Source organism: Salvelinus namaycush, chromosome 31, assembly GCF_016432855.1.
Source record: "Salvelinus namaycush isolate Seneca chromosome 31, SaNama_1.0, whole genome shotgun sequence".
Lineage (NCBI taxonomy): Eukaryota > Metazoa > Chordata > Actinopteri > Salmoniformes > Salmonidae > Salvelinus > Salvelinus namaycush.
The window spans coordinates 20,705,800-20,729,629 of NC_052337.1; the positions used below are offsets into that span (position 1 = coordinate 20,705,800).

At 45.1% G+C, this 23,830-nt stretch overlaps 1 protein-coding gene across 1 annotated transcript in view; it reads left to right on the plus strand.

Moving 5' to 3' along the window:
• Positions 1-21,601, plus strand: part of LOC120025505 (matrix metalloproteinase-17-like) — a 53,956-nt gene extending 32,355 nt beyond the window's left edge. The window contains exons 4-9 of the mRNA XM_038970073.1: positions 3,145-3,321; positions 8,469-8,571; positions 10,140-10,222; positions 13,456-13,608; positions 17,530-17,787; positions 21,273-21,601. Coding sequence (XP_038826001.1) covers positions 3,145-3,321; positions 8,469-8,571; positions 10,140-10,222; positions 13,456-13,608; positions 17,530-17,787; positions 21,273-21,601 — 1,103 coding nt within the window. The remainder of the gene's footprint in view (positions 1-3,144; positions 3,322-8,468; positions 8,572-10,139; positions 10,223-13,455; positions 13,609-17,529; positions 17,788-21,272) is intronic.
• Positions 21,602-23,830: the final 2,229 nt, after the last annotated feature.

Sequence of the window (23,830 nt, forward strand, 5' to 3'; positions counted from 1 at the left end):
TTCTAGTATAATTTCATTGCCTGGATTGAACAAGGAATTTAGTCCTCTATTTATTTGTGTTTGTTTGCCTTGACTCTCTGGCGGCAGACGTGAGTCGCCGAGTCAGAGGAGCCAGTTAATTAAACAGCTCTTAATTTCTTCTCAGCTTCACAGTCCGTCGGGTGGACACCACGGCTCTTAGTCCCTCCACTCAGTAGGCTGTGCTAACCACGAAGCGCTCTTACTAAAACTGACACCAATGCCTTGCCTTGGTGAGTGTTATGTATGTGTCGTATGGTAAATGTTGTGTTTACGACACTGAAGGATTGTGTGCTTTGACATGCGTACCGAAAATGTTGTTGGTGCTTTGGGTTAGATAAGGGAGTTAAACGTTAACTAGTTGTCCCTAGTTTTCTGTCATAATAGCGAGTCATACAGGTGATTATTTTATCAAGGTGCTTTTTAGTCAGTCTGCAACAGGATTCAAGGCCTGGCCTTGGATCTCTTCCCTATCCCCTCCTAGATATTGGAGTGGGTTGTTGTTCCTGCAACTTTCGAACAAGAAGATAATCTTTGGAGAAGTTGTAAACTTGTAAGGTCAGGAGCTAGAAGTGAAACATGGCAGTTCAGCAGATTTCTGGGGCCTTAATCTTCTTAAGAGGGATGGACCTTATCAGAGAAATAAGGATTCCAGTAATTGCTTTCCCTCTCGCCCCTCTTTTCTCTCTCCCCTTGCCTGTTTTCTGAAAACTTATCCCAGTGTATTGTTCTTGGCAGAGCCTTAGAACATTCCCCCCTATGAGGGCCATCTGCTAATGTGTTGTAATTAGCAATGAATTGAATCTGGGTGTTTGGAGAACAGCGTAGCTACCAGAATGCTAAATTCTCCATTTAAGTTTGCTAGCATTCTGCTCTCCACTGGTTGATTGACAGGGGAGACATCCAATGGGGTGGCCGGGGCAGACTCTCGGGGTCCGGGTCACATAAGTGGAGCCAGGGAAAGGCTGTTTTTGTTTTGACAGCAGGCAGATTGCTTTAATTAATTATCTCTCCGCTGGTTGCTCGCTAATGCAGAATGATTATGCTGGCCGAAACAAAAGGCTCATTAAACAGGTGTGTTTTGATGACATTCGCTATTTGGCTTTGGTTCACAATGCGTGTGCACGCGTTAGTGTGTTCATGTTTGTGTTTGAGAGAGAGAGAGAGAGAGAGAGAGAGAGAGAGAGAGAGAGAGAGAGAGAGAGAGAGAGAGAGAGAGAGAGAGAGAGAGAGAGAGAGAGAGAGAGAGAGAGAGAGAGAGAGAGAGAGAGAGAGAGAGAGAGAGAGAGAGAGAGAGAGAGAGAGAGAGACAGAGAGACAGAGAGAGAGAGACAGACAGACAGACAGACAGACAGACAGACAGACAGACAGACAGACAGACAGACAGAGAGATCAAGAAAGAGAGGCAGAGAGGCAGAGAGAGAGAGAGAGAGAGAGAGAGAGAGAGAGAGAGAGAGAGAGAGAGAGAGAGAGAGAGAGAATGAAATTATAGTGTAGAAGGGAGAAATTGCTCCACACTGCTCATCCACAATATCAAGCTGTCAGTCAGTCACTTAGTCTCCCTGCTCTGGCTGACTGGCTCCTCAGCTCCTCAGGGACCAGGCTGCACACCATGGCCAAACAGGCTGTACTCCATCACCACCACCACCACCACAGAGGAACAGCAGCCCTCTCTTGAGGAATGAAGAGAGACATCAGAATGGGGCGCTATTCATATTTGGAGATGGAGTAACAGGGCATGGAGTGAACTAAAGCGTCCCTCTCTCTCCCCCGATTATATCAGGTTCCACAAAGCTGATAGCATTTTGGCTGAGTAAACAGTCACAGGGCTGAACCAGATGTAGTCTAAAGGGAATATGGTCTGTTCCTCTCATCACACACACAGCCTTTACTATCATCCTCCACAGACCTCCTAAAGCCTACCAAGCAGGACCCTGGCCAGCTGTGGCTTGCTTTTAGAGGGTCCCCAGCCTGCACTCTTTCTCTCCCTCTCTCTGCACCGCCTGCTGCTAACCATCCCAGACCAGACACCTCTTTTACCAGCAGGGTCCAACTGAATGAATACAGCATTTAATTGAATCTAGAACATCAGCCAAATCTCTGTGTGGCAAGGTTGGACACAGGCAGTCAGTCTGTTTTGTAGTCACAGGGATGAACACCACAGTGACTCTGTGTAAAATAAATGGCACCGTAGATACCATGACCTCCCTGCTTCCTTCCCCCTCTCTCCCATCCTCTCCTTCGCTCATCCTCCCTTTGTCCTCCACCCTGCATACTCCTTGTAAATTAAATGGTACCATAACCTCCCTCCCTCCTTCCCTCCCTTCCTCTCATACATACTCCATTTCTCCACTACATTTCTGCACAATGTGCTCCTGTAGATTAGGACATGTATTGGGCCTTCAATCAGCCTGGTGACTAACCAGGAGGGAATATACCAGCACCTCGCCCCATTGTCTGTGTTTGAGTATGACACTGAGGCGCAGCCAAGCCTGTGCTAATCTAAGGCTAGCCACGCACACAGAGACAGGGAACCTAGCTAGCTGTGGCATGCTGACACACACACCACACCAACGAGTTTGGTGGATGGTGGAGCCGCAATCTAAATCTCTTAGCCGCAGGTTTGAACTCTTAGTCTCGCTTAGCAGAGCCAGACGAGCAGGTTTTCTTTCTTTTTTTTGCAAATTCTGCCGAGGAGGGAAGAGGTGTTTTTAGCCTGCTGCAGTCGCTCCAGGTGTCCCTGCATGCTCTGTGGATGACAGCTTGTGGCTCAGACTGTATTTCCATAGCTATCTCTCTATGCTTTGTGCCTAAAAGCATTAAAAGCGTTTGTGCCTGACTGCTTCTCCTCTTAACTCTAACAATATGGAGATGAGTTCAGAAGTAAGAGAAACACACTCTGCAATCCCCACACTTGATAGTAGAGGTGTAGTAGGTCAGTCCAACACTCAAAATGGAGAGTTGAGAAGGTAGTAATAGCATTCTTCTGTCTGTCAGTGAGGTGTGTTTTCATGATATGAAAGCCATATCAAAGCTTTTCTCTGCTCCGATGGATGGAGAAATCTCATTGTTATCTTTCTCACGTCTATCCTCCCTCTCTCTCTTTCTCTCTCTCTCTCCCCTCAGACTCTCACGGGATGGATCTGTTTGCGGTAGCAGTGCATGAGTTTGGTCATGCTATTGGCCTGGCCCACACTTCAGCCATAGAGTCCATCATGAGGCCGTACTACCAGGGCCCTGTGGGGGACCCACTCAAGTACAACCTCCCCTATGAGGACAAGGTCCGTGTCTGGCAGCTCTACGGTACGTACCTCAAATCGCCTCACCATCATGGGAAAAGGGCTGCTAAGGGGTATACAGTACATAGCGACATAACACCACAGCTGCTTCTTACCCCGCAATGTTTCCCAACACTGAGTGTAATACATACAGTGCATACGGAAAGTATCCAGACCCCTTGACTTTTTCCACATTTTGTTATGTTACAGCCTTATTCTTAAATTGATTAAATAGTTTTTTTCCTCCTCAATCTACACACAATACCCCATAATGAAAAAGCAAAAACATGTTTTTTTTGCAAATTTATAATAAAAAAACTAAACTGAAATATCACATTTACATAAGTATTCAGACCCTTTACTCAGTACTTTGTTGAAGCACCTTTGGCAACGATTACAGCCTTGAGTCTTCTTAGGTATGACACTACAAGCTTGGCACACCTATATTTGGGGAGGTTCTCCCATTCTTCTCTGCAGATTCTCTCAAGCTCAGTCAGGTTGGATGGGGAGCGTCGCTGCACAGCTATTTTCAGGTCTCTCAAGAGATGTTCCATCGGATTCAAGTCCGGGGCTGGTCGGGCCGCTCAAGGATATTCAGAGACTTGTCCTGAAGCCACTCATGCATTGTCTTGGCTGTGTGCTTAGGGTTGTTGTCCTGTTGGAAGGTGAACCTTCGCCCCCAGTCCGAGGTCCTAAGCGCTCTGTACTTTGCTCCGTTCATCTTTCCCTTGATCCTTACTAGTCTCCCAGTCCCTGCCGCTGAAAAACATCCCCACAGCATGATGTTGCCACCACCATTCTTCACTGTAGGGATGGTGCCTGGTTTCCTCCAGACATGATGCTTGGCATTCAGGCCAAAGAGTTCAATCTTGGTTTCATCAGACCAGAGAATCTGGTTTCTCATGTGCCTTTTATTGAGGAGTGGCTTCCGTCTGGCCACTCTACCTACCATAAAGACCTGATTGGTGAAGTTCTGCAGAGATGGTTGTCCTTCTGGAAGGTTCTCCCATCTCCACAGAGGAACTCTGGAGCTCTGTCAGAGTGACAATTGGGTTCTTGGTCACCTCCCTGACCAAGGCCCTTCTCTCCCAATTGCTCAGTTTGGCCGGGCGGCCAGCTCTAGGAAGAGTCTTGGTGGTTCCAAACTTCTTCCATTTAAGAATGATGGAGGCCACTGTGTTATTGGGGACCTTTAATGCTTCAGAAATGTTTTGGTACCCTTCCCAAGATTTGTGCCTGGACTAGAAACCGATTCAACATCTCTGGAGAGACCTGAAAATAGCTGTGCAGCACCACTCCCCGTCCAACCTGACAGAGCTTGAGAGGATCTGCAGAGAATAATGGGAGAAACTCCCCTAGTACAGATGTGCCAAGCTTGTAGCGTCATACCCAAGAAGACTTGAGGCTGTAATCGCTGGCGAAGGTGCTTCAACAAAGGACTGAGTAAAGGGTCTAAATACTTATGTAATTGTGCATTTTCAGTTATTTCGAAAAACCTGTTTTTGCTTTGCCATTATAGGGTATTGTGTGTAGATTGACGAGGAGGGGGGGACAATTTAATCCATTTTAGAATAAGGCTGTAACGTAACAAAGTGTGGATAAAGTCAAAGAGTCTGAATACTTTCCAAATACACTGTATATATACCTGCCTATCTATCTACCTCTCCCCTTCTCTCTCTCTCCACCCCCTCTATCCATCTCGCATATTCCAGTCATCTGCCGCTCCACTCTCCTCTCCACCTTTCTTTCCTATTACCTTATGTTATTTATAGTACTACATTGACATTGATTACTGCATTGCTGAGTTAGAGCTTACAAGAAAGGCATTTCACTGTACTTGAACACGTGACAATTAAACCTGAAACTATTTCAGTCATCCTTATCCTTCTCTCCACAAATCAGAACACATCTTGCCTAGCTACTCCTCTATGATTATTTTATACCCGCCCCTCCACACGCCTATCTCACTTATACTAGACATACATCAATGGACTGGCATTCTGACATCCCTTCTATGTACATACACTGTGCAGAAAATCCTAGAGGTACTGTATACATTAACTGTCTAATCTACAGGCGCAGACCGCCCCACCACCACCCCTCAAACCTCTCAATGCAAATGTCTCCTAGAATTACCCATGATTCCTAATGGGACGTGTCCGCCCATCCCTTAGTGCAACATGGCGGTGTAGAGCAGGAAACCCAAGGCCTCGGCACAGGAAGCAGAATTGATTAGTTTGTATGCAGTGATAATCGATTTAATTAGCGTACTGGTTAATGTGGGAGGGAGTGGAGAGAATGCTTTAATTGGTCATCCCTGTGGCACAGACCCTGCTTATCACTGTGTGCCATGCTACTGAGAGAGGGAGGAGACGAAGACGGATAGGTGAGGGGAGATGAGAAGAGAGAGAGGGAGGGAGGACAGGAAGACTGATAGGTGAGAGGGGATAAGTGGCTGGGGGAGAAGGGAAGAGACTGGAGAGGTAACAGGCAAGGTAGGACAAAGAAGAGAGAGAGGTGAAATAGAGAGGGAAAGGAAGGGATGGAGAGAGAGGTGAGATAGAGACAGGGAAATGAAAGAGAGAGAGAGGTGAGATAGACAGGGAAAGGAAAGAGAGAGAGTGGTGAGATAGAGACAGGGAAAGGAAAGAGAGAGAGGTGAGATAGAGACAGGGAAAGGAAAGAGAGAGCGGTGAGATAGAGACAGGGAAAGGAAAGAGAGAGAGAGGTGAGATAGAGACAGGGAAAGGAAAGAGAGAGAGGGGTGAGATAGAGACAGGGAAAGGAAAGAGAGAGAGAGGTGAGATAGAGACAGGGAAAGGAAAGAGAGAGAGGGGTGAGATAGAGACAGGGAAAGGAAAGAGAGAGAGGGGTGAGATAGAGACAGGGAAAGGAAAGAGAGAGAGGGGTGAGATAGAGACAGGGAAAGGAAAGAAAGAGAGAGGTGAGATAGAGACAGGGAAAGGAAAGAGAGAGAGAGGTGAGATAGAGACAGGGAAAGGAAAGAGAGAGAGAGGTGAGATAGAGACAGGGAAAGGAAAGAGAGAGAGAGGTGAGATAGAGACAGGGAAAGGAAAGAGAGAGAGAGGTGAGATAGAGACAGGGAAAGGAAAGAGAGAGAGAGGTGAGATAGAGACAGGGAAAGGAAAGAGAGAGAGAGGTGAGATAGAGACAGGGAAAGGAAAGAGAGAGAGAGGTGAGATAGAGACAGGGAAAGGAAAGAGAGAGAGAGGTGAGATAGAGACAGGGAAAGGAAAGAGAGAGAGAGGTGAGATAGAGACAGGGAAAGGAAAGAGAGAGAGGGGTGAGATAGAGACAGGGAAAGGAAAGAGAGAGAGGGGTGAGATAGAGACAGGGAAAGGAAAGAGAGAGAGGTGAGATAGAGACAGGGAAAGGAAAGAGAGAGAGGGGTGAGATAGAGACAGGGAAAGGAAAGAGAGAGAGAGGTGAGATAGAGACAGGGAAAGGAAAGAGAGAGAGGTGAGATAGAGACAGGGAAAGGAAAGAGAGAGAGGGGTGAGATAGAGACAGGGAAAGGAAAGAGAGAGAGGGGTGAGATAGAGACAGGGAAAGGAAAGAGAGAGAGGGGTGAGATAGAGACAGGGAAAGGAAAGAGAGAGAGGGTGAGATAGAGACAGGAAGAAGAGAGAGGTGAGATAGAGACAGGGAAAGGAAAGAGAGAGAGAGGTGAGATAGAGACAGGGAAAGGAAAGAGAGAGAGAGGTGAGATAGAGACAGGGAAAGGAAAGAGAGAGAGAGGTGAGATAGAGACAGGGAAAGGAAAGAGAGAGAGGGGTGAGATAGAGACAGGGAAAGGAAAGAGAGAGAGAGGTGAGATAGAGACAGGGAAAGGAAAGAGAGAGAGAGGTGCGATAGAGACAGGGAAAGGAAAGAGAGAGAGAGAGGTGAGATAGAGACAGGGAAAGAAAAGAGAGAGAGGTGAGATAGAGACAGGGAAAGGAAAGAGAGAGAGAGGTGAGATAGAGACAGGGAAAGGAAAGAGAGAGAGAGGTGAGATAGAGACAGGGAAAGGAAAGAGAGAGAGTGGTGAGATAGAGACAGGGAAAGGAAAGAGAGAGAGAGGTGAGATAGAGACAGGGAAAGGAAAGAGAGAGAGAGGTGAAATAGAGACAGGGAAAGGAAAGAGAGAGAGAGGTGAAATAGAGACAGGGAAAGGAAAGAGAGAGAGGGGTGAGATAGAGACAGGGAAAGGAAAGAGAGAGAGAGGTGAAATAGAGACAGGGAAAGAAAAGAGAGAGAGGGGTGAGTTAGAGACAGGGAAAGGAAAGAGAGAGAGAGAGGTGAGATAGAGACAGGGAAAGGAAAGAGAGAGAGGTGAGATAGAGACAGGGAAAGGAAAGAGAGAGAGAGGTGAGATAGAGACAGGGAAAGGAAAGAGAGAGAGGGGTGAGATAGAGACAGGGAAAGGAAAGAGAGAGAGGGGTGAGATAGAGACAGGGAAAGGAAAGAGAGAGAGAGGTGAGATAGAGACAGGGAAAGGAAAGAGAGAGAGAGGTGAGATAGAGACAGGGAAAGGAAAGAGAGAGAGAGGTGAGATAGAGACAGGGAAAGGAAAGAGAGAGAGGGGTGAGATAGAGACAGGGAAAGGAAAGAGAGAGAGAGGTGAGATAGAGACAGGGAAAGGAAAGAGAGAGAGAGGTGAGATAGAGACAGGGAAAGGAAAGAGAGAGAGAGGTGAGATAGAGACAGGGAAAGGAAAGAGAGAGAGAGGTGAAATAAACAGGGAAAGGAAAGAGAGAGAGAGGTGAGATAGAGACAGGGAAAGGAAAGAGAGAGAGGTGAGATAGAGACAGGGAAAGGAAAGAGAGAGAGAGGTGAGATAGAGACAGGGAAAGGAAAGAGAGAGAGAGAGGTGAAATAAACAGGGAAAGGAAAGAGAGAGAGAGGTGAGATAGAGACAGGGAAAGGAAAGAGAGAGAGAGGTGAGATAGAGACAGGGAAAGGAAAGAGAGAGAGAGGTGAGATAGAGACAGGGAAAGGAAAGAGAGAGCGAGGTGAGATAGAGACAGGGAAAAGAAGGGAGGAGAAAACATGTTGAATCATGCTGCCGCTGTAGAGTGGGGCTGTGTGCTTGGAATGTGTGTATGTGAATGTGGGGTTGTGTGTCTCTAATTACAGTTGAATTGACCCTTGACCTCTCGTCCTTCCCAGGGGTGAGTGATTCAGTGTCACATACGGCCCAGCCAGATGACCTCTCCCAGACCGCTGACCCACCTGTACTACTGGACCTCCCTGAGAACAGATCTACTGTCCCGTGAGTCACACCCACACAAACACACACACACACACACACACATACACCTTAACACTCCATATAATACATCTGCTGACGCACATACACTCACCCACTCACATACACCAAGAGGCCAGTTTATTAGGTACTTCACCCCTTTCACGAAAATGGTTCACTCCTACAGACAGTGAGTCAGGTGGCTGTGGCTTGCTATATAAAGCAGGCAGACGAGCATCATCGAGGCATTCAGTTACTGTTTGATTGAACTTTAGAATGGGCAAAACAAGTGACCTAAGCGACTTTGAGCATGGTATGATTGTCAGTGCCAGGCGCGCCGGTTCCCGGTATTTCAGAAACGGATGGCCTCCTAGGCTTTCACGCACGACAGTGTCTAGGGTTTACAGAAAATGGTGTGACAAGCTAAAAACATCCAGTCAGCGTCCAGTCAGTTCAACATCCAGTCAGGTCGAAGGAGAATGGCAAGAATCGTGCAAGCTAACAGACGGGCCACAAGCAGGAAAATAACTACGCAGATCAACAGTGGTGTGCAGAACAACATCTCGGAATGCACAACTCATCTATTCTTGTCACGGATGGGTTATTGCAGCAGACGACCACACCGGGTTCAGCTAAAAAATGTTTAGCCATTCCCCTGAGAATTGAGGCTGTTCTGGATGCAAAGGGGGTCTGACCCGGTACTAGATGGGTGTACCTAATAAACGATCCACTGAGTGTATATCCACACACACCCGTATACATCCATTCTCTCTCCCTCTGTTTCCAGACTGTCCTGCAGTTCAGCGAGTTTGGACATTGTCACAATGCCGCAGAGAGAGATAACAGTCCTTGTTTCCCCGTGTGCTCAGTATTAAATGTGTATGTTTATACCACACCACGTCGCCAGTGTTCACACACCAGACTACACAGCACTCAACAGCAAGTGTCAGAACAGAAGCCCCAAGAAAATAATAGATTTTCATACTTGACTGGTAGCAAGTGGATACTTTGTCCTCTTTTTTGTTATTTTTCCCCACTCCTCTCTGTAGCTTTCCCTTATAATTTCTCGGCCACTCCATCTTGCAGGATGATGTGTGGACAAGGTGGATTTAGCCTGACAAAGGTCACTAATATAGTCCTCTCTGCGCAGCTCCTCTGTTAATACTCCCTGAATAGAGATCTTTGTTAATAAGGAGCTAGGCGAGTAGCGTCTCACAAAAGCAGCCCTGTTGTGGTAATTGCCTCGTCATTTGCAGCCCGAACACGTCAGGCGCTTAAAGTCAGTCATTAGCACTGGGATAATGCATGTGAGGACCTCGGTCTCCTGCGTCAGGACGATAACATCTCCCCGGATGTTTGGCCTGTTTTTTTAAGTGACACACACACATACACTCAGTAGATAAACACACAAGCATAGTGTGCATGAGCGCTCTGCACACATAAACACAAACAGAGACATGCGCAAAATGTTTTAAGATGAGAAGACATTGATTTAGACTGGCATAGTGACTGGGGATAGAGAAGTGGTTTGGTGTACATTCTGTCTTAGTTTCTTTAATTAATTCCCCCCTCTCTCTCTCTTCTTCTCTTAGGCCAGCACGAGATTCCCCTGACAGGTGCACCAGTCACTTTGATGCAGTGGCCCAGATTCGCGGGGAGGCCTTCTTTTTTAAAGGTACAGAGAGGGGCCAGAGGGAGAGAGAACAGTTTGTGGCGTTGCCTGCGATCAATATAAAAGGCAGCCAAGCATCTCTCTCAGAGTTCCACACACACCTTCACACTCAACGGACAGACAGACAGATAGACAGACCCTGGAGGGGCCCATGGTCCAATGTTGACTGTAAAACTATAGATAGATTCTTAATTAACATCTGTTAACCTCAAGAGATCTCCATGGTAATATAAAAAGTTTTATTTGGTCTGTATGTTATGGACAATGTTAATAGCTTGTAGAGCTGCAGATTAAAAAGTATTATACAACGGGTGGGTCTAATCCTGAATGGTGATTGGTTAAAACCTAAATCTAGCCGGTGTCTATTCCACAAGTTACCACCGGCTAAATCTATGACGTTGAAATGCCTATTTACGCTGTCCCATCTGACTGCGCAGCCAGGCAATTTATGAACTTGATCTCCAGTATCTCACATTTCTTTTAGACCAGCATTTAGATTTCAACAACAATTTGTATAAACCTTGCTGTCTGTCTCCGACATTTGCAACATTGTTTCAATATGCAAATTCAATCTCCAGCTGTCCCATAGTAATGAACTTGTCGGGAGTCGGGATGAGACAGACAGGCAACTTTTCTCAGCCATTCGAAATCATGAATCAGCATAATTTTTATGGATATATACAAAGAACTATCAATAGAAAACAGGTAAAACTAAATGAAGTGCAGCTAGTTTGCAGTCTTTCCAGCTTCAGTTTGAAGTGATTGTGTTAGCTGTGTTGTTGGCTAGCTCCTCTGAACAACAGTGTCCTGACGAGAGAACACATTTTCTATGCCAGGTGAAATCGTGCCTCATTAGCTCATTGTTATGGATGTATCCAAATAAATGTCACTAGACAACAGCTTAAACAAACGCAAATGTAGCTACTTTGCTGTTATTCTGGCTGCAATGTTTGACGTGACTGTAAGTCAGCTGTAGTTGGCTAGCTAGCAAGCAAGGGATAAGAACGTTGTCAGGCAGTATGGCAATGAAACATTTAGAACAAACGACTGGGTCGAGTCCATAGATACAGAACAAAAAGACTGAACAACTGGGTCGTTGCTCTGGCAACCGAACCTATACAATGAATGACCAGCCGGCTTGGGTAGCAACCCTAGATTTGTGTCGGGACTATATCTTGTGGAAGGATGAAAGTATGAATACATTTATCAAAATAACATTTTTAATGAAAATATGTCAATCACTATTTGAATATGTTGGTAACACGTTGTATAAAGGTGATAATGACATTGAAACCGGTGTTTGGAGGATATATTGGCACGGTTTGCCTGCCCTCGACCTTGTCTTGGGCCTAACAACACCCGTGCCAATAGATCCTCCAAACACTGGCTCCTCTGGCATTATCACTTAAATAATACAGAGGCTGTGACCCAACTCAGACAAACTTAGACTAAAGTTGTCCAACACAGATACTGGAATCCAGGCTGAATCTGCCTCTCTGTGTTCGCTTGGTTTGTTCAGCCAGTTGAGTGCCTAACCGGGTACAATCTCCTCTGCGGCATCCACACATGTTTGTCCTGTGGACCATTTGAATATGGACAACAACGTAAACAAGCACACTCACAAATAAACATTGACACACAGGATGTATACAAACACACACTTTTCACTAGCGTACACACATACAGTACACTCCCACACATACACAAGTGTGTACCCACATTCACACAAACACTTACACAAACACTTAATCAGGCCACGGGGCCAGACGGATTACCAGGACGTGTACTTAGAGCATGAGCGGACCAAGTGGCAAGTGTCTTCACTGACATTTTCAACCTCTCCCTGACTAGTCTGTAATATCTACGTTTCAAGCAGACCACCATAGTCCCTGTGCCCAAAAAAGTGAAGGTAACCTGCCTAAATGATTACCGCCCCGTGACACGCACGTCAGTAGCCATGAAGTGCTTTGAAAGGCTGGTCATGGCTCACATCAACACCATCCTCCCAGAAACCCTAGACCCACTCCAATTCGCATACCGCCGCAACAGATCCACAGATGACGCAATCTCAATCACACTGCCCTTTCCCACCTGGACAAAAGGAACACCTATGTGAGAATGCTGTTCATTGACTACAACTCAGTGTTCAGCACCATAATGCCCACAAAGCTCATCACTAAGCTAAGGACCCTGGAACTAAACACCTCCATCTGCAACTGGATCCTGGACTTCCTGACTGGCCGCCCCCAGTTGGTGAGGGTAGGCAACAACACATCTGCCACGCTGATCCTCAACACGGGGGCCCCTCAGGGGTGTGTACTTAGTCCCCTCCTGTACTCCCTGTTCACCCATGACTGCATGGCCAAGCACGACTCCAACACCACCATTAAGTTTGCTGACGACACAACTGTGGTTGGCCTGATCACCGACAACAATGAGATAGCCTACAGGGAGGAGGTCAGAGAGCTGGCAGAGTGGTGCCAGGACAACAAGCTCTCCCTCAATGTGAGCAAGAAAAAGTAGCTGATTGTGGACTACAGGAAAAGGAGGGCCGAACACCCCCCCCATTCACATCGACGGGGCTGTAGTGTAGTGGGTTGAGAGTTTCAAGTTCCTTGGTGTCTACATCGCCAACAAACTATCATGGTCCAAACACACCAAGAAAGTCGTGAAGAGGGCACGACATCGCCTGAAAATATTTTGCATGGGTCCCCAGGTCCTCAAAAAGTTTTACAGCTACTCCATCGAGAGCATCCTGACTGGTTGCATCACCACATGGTATGGCAACTGCTCGGCATCTGACCGTAAGGCGCTACAGAGGGTAGTGAGTACGGCCCAGTAAATCACTGGGGCCAAGCTTCCTGCCATCCAGGACATCTATACTAGGCGGTGTCAGAGTTGTCATTGACAATCCCCCCTCACCTTTGTTTTTACACTGCTGCTACTACCCCCTGTATAGCCTCGTTATTGTTATTTTATTATGTTACTTTTTTTTCTTTTTTTTTTACTTTTACTTTATTTAGTAAATATTTTCTTAACTCTATTTTCTTAATACTGTATTGTTGATTAAGGGCTTGTAAGTAAGCATTTCACGGTAAGGTCTACACCTGTTGTAATTGGCGCATGTGACAAATAAAATTTGATTTGATTTGAATGACTTTGTACCCGTCCTCCTTTACCTATTTTTTCTCCCTACATTTATGTTCTTCCTACTTTCTCTCTCTTCCTCCTCCTAGGGAAGTATTTCTGGCGTCTGACGCGGGAGAAGCACCTGGTGTCTCTGCGTCCGGCTCAGATCCACAGGTTCTGGAGAGGCCTGCCTACCAACCTAGACAGTGTGGATGCTGTCTACGAGAGACCTGGGGACCATAAGATAGTCTTCTTCAAAGGTACCCAACCCAGAAACCCAACCATGGTTGTGGTGGTAGCAAGGAGGTCAACCATATACCAACTATGTTACATCAACTATGAAAGGGAGTGTTGTGATGTAATTTGAAGGTTTTTGATTTGTTCGAGGAGACTGTTATGACTATTATTCTGAAGTGTCAAGGCTGTTCAAATAAATGTGAAGGTGTTCTGAGAAACACATGAAAAGAGGTCCATCAAGTGATGTGTCATTGTGGGCTTTGAACTTTGATAACGGTTTTATGGATGATAGAGGGCTTAAAAATGCAATCAACCTTACAAAATCACAAAAACAAGGACATCTCTCTTACACCTCTTAGTAAAAATGTTTCTTTCTCTGTCTGTATTTCAAGGTCAATTGAATATTTTCATCACAAAACACATGTATTTTTTATTTATTTATTGAGTTTACGGCACCTGGTATTTCCAGGCGGTCTCCCGACCCAGTACTAACCAGGTCCGACCCTGAACAGGTGTGTTCAGGGTGGTATGGCCACAAGCGTATTTTTTTACCCCGTTTTCTCCCTGAATTTGGTCCCTTGGCTCATCTCTGTAACTCTTCAATGTGCTCGGGAGAGGCAAAGGTGTTTTCTGAAACATGACTCACCTGGCCACCTATTTCTTATCACATTGCTCTCTAACCCGGATGTCAGCCGCACCAATGTGTCGGAGGAAACACCTTTCGACTGATGACCGGAGTCAGTTTACAGACGCCCGGCCCAGACACAACATAATCCAGCCTCTCCAACAGAATCCAGGTAGAATCAGGAATTCCCCAGGGCAGCTATCTAGGCCACTTACTTTTTTCAATCTTTGAGTAAAGCCAGTGTGTCTATGTATGCAGATGACTCAACACTATACACGTCAGCTACTACAGCAACTGAAATGACTGCAACACAAAGAGCTGCAGTTAGTTTCAGAATGGGTGTCAAGGCATAATTAGTCCTCCATATTTAAAAAACTAAAAGCATTGTATTTGGAACAAATCATACACTAAACCATAAACCTCAATTAAATATTGTAATAAATAATGTGGAAATTGAGCATGTTGAGGTGACTAAACTGCTTGGAGTAACCCTGGATTATAAACTGTCATGGTCAAAACATATTGATACAACAGTAGCTAAAAGGGAGAGAAGTCTGTCCATAATAAAGCTCTGCTCCACCTTCTTAACAGCACTATCAACAAGGCAGGTCCTACAGGCCCTAGTTTTGTCGCACCTGGACTACTGTTCAGTCGTGTGGTCAGGTGCTACAAAGGGGGACTTAGGAAAATTGCAATTGGCTCAGAACAGGGCAGCACGGCTGGCCCTTGGATGTACACAGAGAGTGAACATTAATAATATGCATGTCAATCTCTCCTGGCTCAAAGTGGAGGAGAGATTGACTTCATCAATACTTGTATTTGTGAGAGGTGTTGACATGTTGAAAAAACAGAGTTGTCTGTTTAAACGACTAGCACACAGCTCAGACACCCATGCACGCTATGGGAGGCGCAGACTATGGGAGACGCACAGTACTACATAGAGCTATGACAACATGGAACTCTATTCTACATCAGGTAACTGATAAAAGCAGTAGAATCAGATTTAAAAAAACAGATACAAATACACCTTATGGAACAGCGGGGACTGTGAAGCAACACAAACATAGGCACAGAGACATGCATACACACACATGATAACCGACGCACTATACACACGTACACATGGATTTTATGTGGTAGTGGAGTAGGGGCCTGAGAGCAGAAATCTGTTATAAATGCATTGTAATGTTTTTAAAATTGTATAACTGCCTTAATTTTGTCAGACCCCAGGAAGAGTCAGCAGTTAATGGGGATCCATAATAAATACAAATACAAATAACTACAAGGAGTTGCTAGAGCATGATGAGCCAAGGAAAGCACCACCGTCAAACCCTCCCCTATCCCGGATGGCCAATTGTGCGCCGTTCTATGGGGCTCCCTATCACGTCAGATCTGCGCCACCCAGGACCCACAAAACACATTTAATCACTTTCATTTAGCTGAGTTATCAAATTAGTTGTTTTTTTCTTCGGTTTGGTGCTATTTTCACAAGTATGTGGTGAATGCCCCCTATCTTATGTTCAGAACCTTTGATTGGGCATTCATTGGGGTTTCACACATCTTTCACCCCTGAGTCATTCATGCAACTGTTTTCTGGTAAATACCATGAGAACATTTTGTTTAGTCACCAATACATAAGATAATGTTAAGCTCACCATTTAGACATTTTAACTACCATTAAATCCAATAGCTAAAAATACAATATACAAATTTCAAAACTGAATAGTAGATTTCCATACAGAATTTGGCTATAACTTGACATAAACAATTTTTTAAATAATTTGTATCCAATGGCAGGTTGTGAACATGTGGAGAAATGTCAGGCCCTGTGATAGACTAGCGTCCTGTCCAGGGGGCGTACTTGTACATCAAACAGCCTCGCCCAACAGAAACAGGAGATAGGCTTCTGCTCCGATGAGTGGCGGCTCGCACAAGCCAAGGCTACTTTTACAGTTTCATTATTCTTATGCAATACATACATAGGAAAAACCATGACATGCTTTACAATACCCCCAGTATTGTAAAGCAGTTGGCTATTGTAAAAACATAGTCAGTGTTGTAGGCCATTTCTTCCCCATGCAACATTGTCAAGATCACCTTTTTTATGTGACTTGTCAACTGATACAGAATCGCCTGTCTCTCTGCTTGAAATTCATCAGCTTACAGTGCAACAATGAAATTCAGATAATGAGTGGAATATATGCAAATCAAATCAAATAGTCACATGCGCCGAATACAACAGGTGTGCGTACACCTTACAGTGAAATGCTTACTTACGAGCCGCTAACCAACAATGCAGTTTAAAAAAAGAAGGATAATAGGAAGAAATAAAAATAACAAGTAATTAAAGAGCAGCAGGAAAATAACAATAGCGAGACTATGTACAGGGGGGTACCGGTACAGAGTCAATGTGCGGGGGCACCGGTTAGTTGAGGTAATATGTACATGTAGGTAGAGTTATTAAAGTGACTATGCATAGATGATAACAACAGAGAGTAGCAGCGGTGTAAAAGAGGGGGTGGGGGGGCAATGCAAATAGTCTGGGTAGCCATTTGATTAGATGTTCAGGACTCTTATGGCTTGGGGGTAGAAGCTGTTAAGAAGCCTTTTGGACCTAGACTTGGTGCTCCGGTACTGCTTGCCGTGTGGTAGCAGAGAGAACAGTCTATGACTAGTGTGACTGGAGTCGTTGACAATTTTTAGGGCCTTCTACAACCCAGGTAAATCAGTGCATTGTATACTACACTATAATTCCAAATGGTAGCACATGGTGGCTATTTCCACTTTGTCCTACTGAAGCACCCTGGCTGATGGAGAAGAATGGTTTTACCTTCCAACACAAATTAATGTCAAATTGATACATTTATGAGGTGAAAATATATAATTTTACAGTGTTCAGCAGAATCAAACTATACGTTAACTAGGCAATACATCATTTTGGTTCAGTAGTTATCAGTTTTGAGCAGTTTAATTACTGTAAGTGATAGTTTATTGTATTGTTAACAAATGACAAGAAAATCATATCAAAAGTAAGGTAAATATAGAATTTTGAAAAGCAGATACATGTACTTAGAAAGAGTGATTTGGTGCAGTGAACAAGTGACTTTGTGAATGTATTTATTGTATTCAGTCTATTGAAAATGTGCTTCGAGTTTTGAAACATGAGCCATTTTGATGACCTGTTTAGATTTTTGTGATTAGAGTTGTGAAAATGTACCACGTACTTCTGAAAATTGCACCAAAGTGATTGGGGAAAAAATGTAAACAACTTATCCAGTTATCTCTCGTTGATTGACGTTCCTTTGTCCCGCCTCCTCAGGACTAAAGTATTGGATATTCAAGGACAACAACGTGGAGGAGGGTTATCCTCGGCCAATCAGTGACTTCGGCCTGCCCATGGAGGGCGTGGACGCAGCCTTCGTGTGGCTCCACAACGACAAGACCTACTTCTTCAAGGACAACCACTACTGGCGCTATGACGACCATCTACGGCGTATGGATCTGGGCTACCCCAAAGACAGCACACTGTGGAAGGGGGTCCCTCCCCAACTAGACGACGCCATGCGATGGTCGGATGGTGAGTATTAGACAAATGCACACACACACACAGTTCCTCTGCGTCCACATCACCGAGGACTTGACATGGACTAACAACACCACCACTCTTGTCAAGAGGGCGCAACAGCGTCTCTACTTCCTAAGGCGGCTGAAGAAATTCCTCTCCAAATACTACCGCTGTACCATCGAGAGCGTCCTGACTGGTTGCATTGCGGCCTGGCACGGGAATTGCTCCGTCCACGACCGCAAGGCACTCCAGCGGGTGGTGAAGACGGCCCAGTACATCACTGGGAACGTGCTCCCGCCATCGGAACGGTGTGGAAAGGACTCCGCATCATTAAGGACCCACACACCCCAGTCATGAGCTGTTCACTCCCTTACCGTCGGGCAGTCACTTGAACTGGACTGACCACCTGCACTGATTCTCCGCACCTTAGCACACATACACTCACTCATGCAGACAGACATATACACTCACTTCTCAGTTTATTAGGTACACCCATCTAGGACTGGGTCGGACCGCCCTTTGCCTTCAGACCAGCCTGAATTCTTTGAGGTATTCTACTGAAAATTTCCACAAGGATGTTGGTCCATGCTGAAGCGATGGTATCACTCAGTGTCTGCAGATTGGACGGCAGTACATTCATGCTGCGAACAGCCTGTTCTCTCATCCCAAACATGCTCTATTGGGTTGAGGTCTGAGGACTGCGCAGGCCACTCAAGTAAACTGAACTCGCTGTCATGTTCTAGGCAATACTTTCCCCTCCTCAATTGTACATTGTTGGTGATCGCTTGCCTACTGGAGATGCTTCTTCTTGTTTTTAGCTGATAGGAGTGGAACCTGTTGTGATCGTCTTCTGCAATAGTCCATCCATGACAAGGATCAACGAGTTGTGCGTTCAGAGATGCCGTTCTGCACACCACTGTTGTACTGCACCGTTTATTTGTCTGTTTGTGTCCCGCCTTTTCACTTGCACGATTCTTGCCATTCTCCTTTAACCTCTCTCATCAACGAGTAGTTTTCGGCCACAGGACTTCAGCTGAATGGATGTTCTTTGTTTCTCACACCATTCTTGGTAAACTCTAGACACTGTTGTGCGTAAAAATCCCAGGAGGGCAGACGTTTCTGAGATACTGTCTCCGGCACGCCTGGCACTGACGATCATACCACGCTCAAAGACGTTTAGGTCATTCGTTTTGCCCATTCTAACGTTCAATCGAACAGTAACTGAATGCCTCTGCCTGTCTGACTGCTTTATATAGCAAGCCGCGGCCACGTGAATCACTGTCCGCAAGAGCGATCCATTTTCGTGAATAAATTAAATAAATTGTACCTAATAAATTGGTCGCTGATTTTACATTCATGCTACACACGTCACAGCTGCTTCTACCAGACTTATTTTAGTGCTCAGTTTTTACACTGCCCCCCCATCCCCTCCTTCCCCAATATATGTGTAAATATTGGACTATACATTGTGCCTTCCTGTACTATACTTATGATAAAAAATGTATTCTATTCTACTACTTTTCTATTCTTATCTTTTATTATTTATTATTGTCGACAAGGAACCTACAAGTAAGCATTTCATTGGATGATGTATACCATACAAATCCCGTATGACTAATAAAACTTGAAACACACCAGTGGAGGCTGCTGAGGGGAGGACGGCTCATAATAATGTCTAGAACGGAGCAAATAGAATGGCATCAAACACATGGAAACCATGGAAACCATGCGTTTGATCTATTTGATACCATTCCATTAATTCCACTCCAATCTTTACCACGAGCCCATCCTCCCCAATAAAGGTGCCACCAACCTCCTGTGACACACACACACACATCAACAAGCTAATCATACACATATACTCTCACATACACACTCCATATACACACGACACTCACTTCTAAACACTCACACAATACAAGCTAAATACTTACACATACAGTACACTGCACTAACACAAAAATAACAAGCATTTGTCAAAAAGAACACACAAATAATGGAGTACCTCACTGTATTTTATTAATGCTTGCCCTTAGGGTACTGACAGGAGGTTTAGTTCCACATCCACTAGACTAGCCCACACTGGATACTTTTTCTCTCCACTCCCTCCTGCTTATAATATAATAATAATAAATGCTATTTAGCAGACGCTTTTATCCAGAGTGACTTACAGTCATGTGTGCATACATTTTATGTATGGGTGGATTTGAACCTATTATCCCGGCATTGCAAATGCCATGCTCTACCAACTGAGCTACAAAAGACCAGGGCCCATAGGGCTCTACTCTGGTCAGAAGTAGTGCATAATAGGGTGTCATTTTGGAAAACCATAGTGTTTGGGTGAATGGGGCTGGCTGGTCCAGGAAGGAGAGCGAAAGCAGCTGAGCTGAGTCTGTATTTTCATTGTTGGGTCGTCATGGCAGCAAGCGTCTGCAGCTGGGATATGTTTGTGAGTGTGTGTGTGTGTGTGTGTGTGTGTGTGTGTGTGTGTGTGTGTGTGTGTGTGTGTGTGTGTGTGTGTGTGTGTGCGTGCGTGCGAGAGAGCAGGATGGTGCTAGGGCATCATGTCTCAGCTCATGCACAGCATTCTCAGCAGTGAGCTCCATATTCATGCCTATCTCAGAGTAAGACCCTTAATCATGGAGGGCCAATCTAACTGCAATTAAAGTACACTCACCACCTTAAACATTGGGAAATATTTACATAAATCATATCACACCAAAGCACACATGCATTATACTCACCTCTCCATCTGTCTCACACAAACTCAAGCCCACACACACACAAACAAACAGTCAAGCCTTCACTGTAGCTTCGTAGCACACGCATATCAAATAGCTTATCAATATTCTTCAGTAACACACAAAGGCATTACACACACACAAACATGGCACGAGCCCAGTCTTCACATGAGCGCTACCCTCATTCAGGGTCCGGGCTCTTTACCACTTCCAGCTCCAGAGGTCCTGCTCAGAGCTGATTGATGTGTGTGTGTAAGCACAAGCCAAGTATAAAAGCAAGAGTCCCCATACAGCCTGAGCTACCAGAGTGGAAGCACACACTCACACACACAGACCTGTGGGCCTGGGAACTGGAAGCACATCAGAGAGCTCTCTCTCCAGGCCTATTCCATCACCTCAGGAAGAGAGAGAGCTGTGGCGACAGGGATGGAGAGAGGGAGAGATAGTGCTAGGGAGGATGAGAGCTAGGGAGGGAGGGAGAGAGAGGGAGAGATAGCAGCTGGGAAGGAGGAGACAGATAGACAGGAAGGGATGGAGAGAGGGAGAAAGACAGAGATAAGGGAGGAAAAAAATGACATGCGAGAGAGGGAGAGTTTATTTTGTGTAAAAAACGAACTGGTGGATAGAGAGAGCAGCCTGGTAGGAAAACAGTGCGACAGAATCAAGCGACATTGATGTATTACCATAGCAATAGCAATCATCATCACAGTCCCCTTGTAGTCCTCATGCAGCCTCTGTCTTCTTCCTCTCCTTCAGATTCCTCATACTTCTTCAAGGGGAAGGAGTACTGGCGCGTGGTTGGCAGTGATATGGAGGTGGAGGCTGGGTACCCACGGCCCATAGGAAAGGACTGGCTGGTGTGCACAGAGATGCAGTCGGACTCCCCAGCCACAGAGGCCAATAACACAGCTAACACGCGGCTACATGGGCAGCACCACGCCGACCATGCCGAAAATGGCTACGAGGTATGCTCCTGCACTTCTGACTCTGCTTTACCCCTGGGAGCCCGGCCCTCACCCTCCCCCCTCTGGCTGCTCACCCCTCTTATGACTCTCTCAGTGGTAAAATCCTACGTCCCTCTATGATGTAAGTAGAGGTGAGCAGCCTCACTCTGTGACATGAAGTACAGCAGCCAATCTGATGAGAGTGGGGAAGTGGCTTAAGGGGTACTGTCAGACCAGCTTCACCGTCCGACAAAACGATGACTGGAGGAATTAGCTCTTATTGTTATCATTATTTGAATTGGGATCCTCGTTGTTAATTTGTTTTTTTGTGTTTTGTTATTTATTATATTCAATGGATCAACATGCTTTTAAACTATGTTAAAATTATGATATTGGATTGAATTAGAAATGTGATAACATGACAAATGAAAATAGTTTGTCAATTTGATTATAGTTATGATAAGTTCACAGCAAAATAGTTCCTCTGTGACTAAGCAGTCTAGCAAGAGAGTGGTACTCTGGGATGCCGCACGCCCTGTCCCCTTGTTCCTGTAAGTGCTTTAAGAACCCTCGCACATACACAGACCACTCCATGTGCGGTTTCTATGGACTGAGCTAGCTGGGAAATAATGTTCCGTCTCTGCTCACTCGCTCAAATGGTTATGTCTGGTCTGGCCGGATGGACACTACGCTCTCATTGGACAGCTTGCTCTCATACTGAGTTTTTAATGTCAGGACTATCTGGATGGAATGAACACTACTTCCTGTAATGACACTGACTGTCCTTCCTTGACTGCACTCACGTGCCCTTTTGTGACCTTTGCACCTGTATCTTTTTTTTCTTTTCTCAGCTCAGTAACAGTAGCAACTCCTGCCGTTATCAGAGAGGGTAACCTGTTAGTATTGATTATTAGGACGTATTTTTGTAATAAACACAGAGGGATTGTGGTTGAGCCCTACTCGGGGATGTGCATGATGTGGTTTTCATAATGCCTTGGTCTTGTCTGGTCTGTGGTCAGGTCAGTGGTCACCACAGCGATCAGCGGTCAATAATAACCAACAGTCACCCAGGGACACCGTTCTCCTTCTCCAGTGGACATCTCTCCTAACATGAACTTTCTGTAAGGATAGAGGGGATGCCTGGGTACAGGGCAGTGGCAGGACATGGATATCCACCAGAGACCTGCCTGCTGAGAGGAGTGCACCCACTCACTACACAACTGGATTTATTAATATTGATAAGATATATTTACTTACAGTCTATATATATATATATTGAATATAAATTGAACTTTTCAGCTCAAATATATCTGTATATATTTGAAAATATATCTGTATATATTTGAAAATATATCTGTATATATATATACAGATATATTTGAGCTGAAAAGTTCAATGGCAGTTGCCTTAAAAAAACATGTACATTTTAAGCCGTCTTTTCTAAGGTGAAATATTTTTGTAGGAAAATAAAGAGGGGGTAAGAGAGAGAGTGTGTGCTGGGTTGTGTAATGATTTTGTGTCACAGGGAGCCCAGGACACGCGACAGCTGCAGTCACAGGCTGGCAGTTACTTTCTGGTTTGAGTTGTTGGGAGCCATGTTTCCCATGTACAGGCAGGTTATTGTTTCCTCACTCCAAAACCATGCTAATCAAGATGTGCTCTCCTCCTGGTAATAAGACATCTTCTTCTACATGGATTCCTTGTTTCAGATCTGTTTATTCAGGATTATGTGTATACATAATATATTATACGTATGTATGTTTTGTCATAGGAATCAGTGACTTTTGAGAGGAAGACTGAACAATGTTGACTTAGTAAATAGAGACCATAAAACTCCAGATATTATTGACTCAAGGATAAAGAAATGTGAGGCAGACACTCAGGAAGCAGACACGCACACAAACAATGCATGCCGTGAGGATTGAAACAAACAGTTGTCTTGGTAGCCAGATTTTTCAGCATTAAAACCTGTTAGATGTAAAGTCCCCTGTTTTGGGGACCTGCGTGGTTCTGGTACCGGTTCCAACCAACATTTTTGCTTATAAATCGTTATGTGGACATCATACTTTAGATTGAAATGGCTTGCATTGAGCGGTAGCCTTAATTCTCAGGGACACAGGAGTATGTCTCTTCTGCCTGTGTGACGCAGGATGTAAAATCTGACACCACTTGAAGCTGGGATGTCCTTCCTACCATTTAATTCGCTCTTCCAACTGTCCATCAACTCCTGGTTGAACCCTATGTTACAGCCGCTAACGGATATGCCTGGAATCCTTACGTCATAACGCAAAAGGAGAAAGTGGTTTCGTCACTGTAGCACATTCAGAGATCGATTTACAACCAGTAATCTAAAATAAATCATAGATTTTA